At 38.5% G+C, this 5,042-nt stretch overlaps 1 protein-coding gene across 1 annotated transcript in view; it reads right to left on the bottom strand.

The window, feature by feature from the left end:
- Window positions 1-3,436, bottom strand: part of LOC101845202 (proline-rich protein 2) — a 16,508-nt gene extending 13,072 nt beyond the window's left edge. The window contains exons 1-2 of the mRNA XM_035972782.1: window positions 3,401-3,436; window positions 2,409-2,653 (exon numbers count right to left, since the gene is read on the bottom strand). Of these exons, the coding sequence (XP_035828675.1) occupies window positions 2,409-2,653; window positions 3,401-3,436 (281 nt within the window). The remainder of the gene's footprint in view (window positions 1-2,408; window positions 2,654-3,400) is intronic.
- Window positions 3,437-5,042: the final 1,606 nt, after the last annotated feature.

Below are 5,042 nucleotides of genomic sequence, written 5' to 3'. Positions count from 1 at the left end.
TCTGAACGTATCTCCGATACACCTTTAACTCACCCAGAACCCGCATTTGGAACATTGACAAAGCTTGAAGAAGTGTTGTTTAGGGGAGAACTTTAGAAAAAGAAAGAGAGAGAGAGAGAGAGAGAGAGAGATAGAGAGAGAGAGAGAGATTGAGATAGAGAGAGGAAGAGAGACAAAGACAGAGAGAGAGAGACAGAGAGAGAGAGACAGACAGAGAGAGAGAGAGAGGGAAAGAGAGAGAGAGAGAGAGACTGAGACGCTACACGGATTCGAACCCGGGACCTTTGAATGGGAGGCGAACACCTTAACCTCTTGGTCACGAGAGTCCCCTTTGCTCATATGTATACACATGCACTTACCTATAAGTGTGAGAAGAAGAAGAAGAAGAAGAAGAAGAAGAAGAAGAAGAAGAAGAAGAAGAAGAGGAAGAAGAAGAAGAAGAAGAAGAAGAAGAAGACAAGAGAGCAAGGGGGTAGTACAGCGCTAGTTAACTTCCGTTATGGCCACCGCCTACGTTTGACACCATAATGAGACGCTCATCTAGGTATTCCCAGTCCGGACACAAAAGAGCTTCTTCCACCACCCAGATGATCCCAACCGACCCCCAAAATCACCAAAATGGCTTCCTAGTGGGCAATTGCCACGACGTCAGCAAACATTTTAGTTTTCGTTTTAGTTTTAGGCACTCGCAAAACAATAAGGTCATATAAGTGCCGAAGATTAGAGGTGTTATAAGAGGGTAACAAACATAAAAAGGAGGAGAGATCAGGAAGATAGATGTTTGATAAGAAAGAAGAGGCAAACCACACCGGAGCACCGGACAACCACCCACTTGCAAACAGTCGTCTAGGATATCACAGTCGAAATTGTCGAAGACGACTGTCCATTGTCGAGGAGTGCAGTGGGCGTCTTAGAAACTGTCAGTACAACGTGGAAAACCCGCTATGGGGAATATGGGAAGTATACAGGTGTCCATTCAGAACAAGTTCGGCTGTATAATACAAGTATGCGATTGTGTACTATCAGTGCAGATATTATTTGTGAGGCTTGCTGACTAAATAGATTATTTTTCAAAAACCACAAATGGCGATATGGGCCGAAAGAGTTCAAATTTGTATATTTTCAACTAATGCCATCTTATCCAAGTTTTACATAGCTACACGTATTTTCATTTCATAGTGATACATTTTACAAAACTCAATAAATAAGTGTTACACACCTCGGTGTTACTAATAAAGAGAGGACCCGTTTAAAGGGCAATAACTCGAATATATCTGCAACGATTTCAACATGACTTCGAATAAGAAATAGAAATTCAACCAGGGGGACATCTATTTAATAGATTTGAAGAAAATCAATCTACGATTTTTTTAGAAAGACCAACTTTGAAAAATCTAAACTAAATTTGGATAAAAACAGAGAACTTTACTTCACAGGTATAGTGAAGTATAAAAGAAACTCGATCATATATTCACTAATTCATCGTGTTTAGGCCTTGCACTACCCACTCATCCATCATAAGACTAAACGAATTCTGCATAAACTGACACATTAAGGTAACAGGATCCTAAATAATCACTATATCATGCTTTTTTTTCTTTCTAAGTGTGTTTGAATCATTTCTAAAGAGAAAGAAACCAAAATTAAAGGCAATAGAAAGCATATTTGTTGTTGTTTTTTTAAAAAGAATATTTTAGAGCTTCAATGTCAACATGAATTTCAAACTAACCTTTTTCGTTTTTCTTCATTTTATCAGTTTCACACTTTCAGCCCGCAAGCCATTTTTCAAACATGATTGTGAGTTAACTACTTAAGATATCAGATTGAAATTGTGCATACTAATTTGGAAGACAATGTTGCATGTCCCAATGCTCTAACCAAAAATATATCATTTTAACCTATCTTTTTCTGAAGGAAATGCATATCTAATTAGCATTTTCATTTTCATTATTCTTAAAGCCATACTTCAAAGGATTATAAAAGAAAGTATGGTCTCAATATCTAGTTTCTTTAATACAAGACATAAACGGGGTATTTAAAAAGCTTTCCTGAAAGCTTCATTAAAAATAATAAGTAGTTTATGAACAAGAGTGTTTGAAGTGAGCCATATATCCTTCTAGTGCCTAGGTATAGAAATCATAAACAGAAAAATGTCATTTTCACTGAACATGTTCAAAAGGAAGTACAATAACCAGATGTGAAAGTTTCTTTTATCTAAAACTTTTATTTAACTTTTACAGGTCGTGCCATATATGGCACAATGGGCATTTGGGTATTATGTGCCAGATATGTCACACTGAGTAGCGTTGAACAAATGTATTATGTTGTTCTTGTGTGGAATTCTTCAAAACAGTTTTGCTCATTGATCAGACAGAGATGAACCGTGCACTTCCTAGTCTTTGAGTCACAATCGGGCGTTTGCATCGTTGCGGTCGGCATGGAGAGGGAAATTATCCACGCGATCCAGCCGTGTGTCGACAGTTGGGGCCTCTCTGAGTGCTAGAGCGTGAGAGAAGCTGAGGACCCCCAGCTGCAGGTCGTCCTGGCTACCTTTCGACGGTAACCAGACGAGCAGCAATCGACTGATGGAAGTCACATAGCTTGACTGGGGGGCTGCTGAAGCATCCTGCAGTGACGACGATATATCAGCCAACTGGTGACACCACCATGTTGATGGTGTGGTAGAACAATAATGTACAATCGGCGAGTCTTGACTTTTGCTTTGTAGAGAGCGGAGAAACAATCAAGTAAATCTACCCCTCCTATGTGTTTGTTGTACGTGCGAAATACAGCACGGCTCTTCACAGCAGTTTTTTAAATAGTTTTTTGTCCTACCTAGTAACCTTCTCAACAGATTCTAGTCCAACATATGACGAAATGACATCAACTTTCTTGCTATCGTACCATCGAACGACAATGAAGTTGGAGTCACCACCCACTAGACTGTCCATGCTTCCTCTACCCTCTTTTGCTAGCTCCTTCTCTGCCTTCAACTTGCGACCTTTCAAGTGGTTTTCACGGACGGTTCCCACATATAGCAGTCCTTTCTCCTTCAACTGTTTCACCAAGTTCACGCTCGAAAAGAGGTTGTCGGCAAAACATTTGTAATTCTTTCCATCCTCCAAGTTTTTCACTATGTCCAGGACAACATAACCTCCCTGCCTAGTTCAGATCTACAAGTATCAACTCCATTTGAACCTTGATAAACATCAAAGTCGTGCAGAGCGCCTTCACTTCTACAACGAGCCCACAACTTGAAACCCCATTTGTGGGGTTTATTCCGAACGTATTGTTTCAGACTACATCGACCTTTGAAAGATACCATAATTTCACCAATACACTGATGCTCAGACAGAATAATCTTTTTGAAATTGGATTTTAGATCATTGATCCAATTTACGGAGTTTCCATGCTCGATCAAGGCTTGTGCAGTCATCACGAGTCTCGTTGTTGACAAAGTGCAATCTTTTAAAAAAATAATTAAGTACCTGTAGTGTGTGTTTCACAGTTCAGAATCTGTACAAATATAATTTATTTGTATAAAGGAAGCTGTAATTACCAACAGATAATTGGGTTTGACAACCTGGGTGTCTAGGCTTACAAGCACCTTAGTGCTGGCTCAACTTTCTCCAAGCCTAGTTTTAATCTGATCAGAGGCAAAGAGCCATTTTTCTTTGTGTGTATTTGTGTATGATTCGTTGTAACAACTAATAGACAAGTGTGTTTTGTAACACGGGTGTGCAATTTGACACGCTCTTTGTACTGTCCGACTTCTATCGAAATTAATTTGTAATTTGATAAAACAGAACATTTCTTTGTCATCTTCAGTTATTGCTTAGTAACCTTTTATGACTATTGTAACATACTCAGATTTGGTTATACTTTTTTCATGTTCGTGTATATTCGGTTAAACCAAAGAATAGACAATTGTGTTTTACAAATCGGGTGTCACGTTTTTAAAACATGTTTGTATTGACTTAACTGTCTCCAAGCCGAGTTGTTATCTGAGGAGCTGGAAACAGCCTAATTTCTTTGCCAACAAAGGACGAATATAAATAGTTTCATCACCATAGTATGAGTTCTTGGGAAAACATTTCGAAACTGATGGGGAATACAAAGCATATTTTTTATCCTGTCTTCGCTTTTGAGCTGGACAGACGTTTGCTCGCCTGTAAACTCTTTTAGTTTTAGCAAGAGTTTTACGCTACTTGCAACACATAAAGTCATGGAAATGCCGGAGATTTAGAGGTGTTCCAAGAGAGTATCAAACGCAAAACGGAAAAGCTCTGAGGGATGAGAGCAATAGTTGTTTGATAGGAAAGAAGGAGCAAACCACACGAGAGGACCCGCCAACCACCCACCCTCTGGATGGGCAGAGAAGTGTAGGATGTCAATCTAGGGTCAAGCAGCCAACAATTTTGCCATTACAGCAGTGGAGCCAAAGATGTCAACAGCAACAAAAACAAATGATTAAAGACGCGATTGAACCAGAAGCTTGTCAGTTTTGGGGCTCAAGAAGTTATTTTGACATCTTGAAGTTTGTCTTGCTTTTGATTTTTTAAAAATTCTATGTATCTTTAATGGAAGACGAGATATTACGGTGTATAGGAGATAGGGGTTTACTGGTAACAAAGGTAAAATTAGCGAGGAAATGGCTGCCAAATTTGGAGACTTTGAATCTTTGAAATGTATATTTTGTGCGTTTGAAAAACATTATTTTAGTAAAATTCACACAGAAATGATTTTTAGATAGACAAAAAGGATGTTTAGTTTAAAAAAAAGAAAAGTTAGTAGAAACTGACCAAGTGGCAGAAAAATGCTGTTTTCTTCGATTTCAATTGTTTTGTCGAGCGCCTGTTTTCATCAACAGTTTCGTCAGTGATGACAAGCAAACACTAACATACTCATTGTTCAGAAAGTTTTAAGGCTATTGTTCATCCACTTAATTCTTTTAATTGTACTGTAACATTTGAAAAACAATATTTCAATATTTTGTCTTCTTAACACAAAAGCGATACTTAAAAAGTGAGCAAGACCCCCCC

This window comes from Aplysia californica, unplaced genomic scaffold (genome assembly GCF_000002075.1).
Source record: "Aplysia californica isolate F4 #8 unplaced genomic scaffold, AplCal3.0 scaffold00839, whole genome shotgun sequence".
Lineage (NCBI taxonomy): Eukaryota > Metazoa > Mollusca > Gastropoda > Aplysiida > Aplysiidae > Aplysia > Aplysia californica.
The sequence above is the reverse complement of the archived record's forward strand: the minus strand, read 5'-3'. Positions and strand labels throughout refer to the sequence as shown.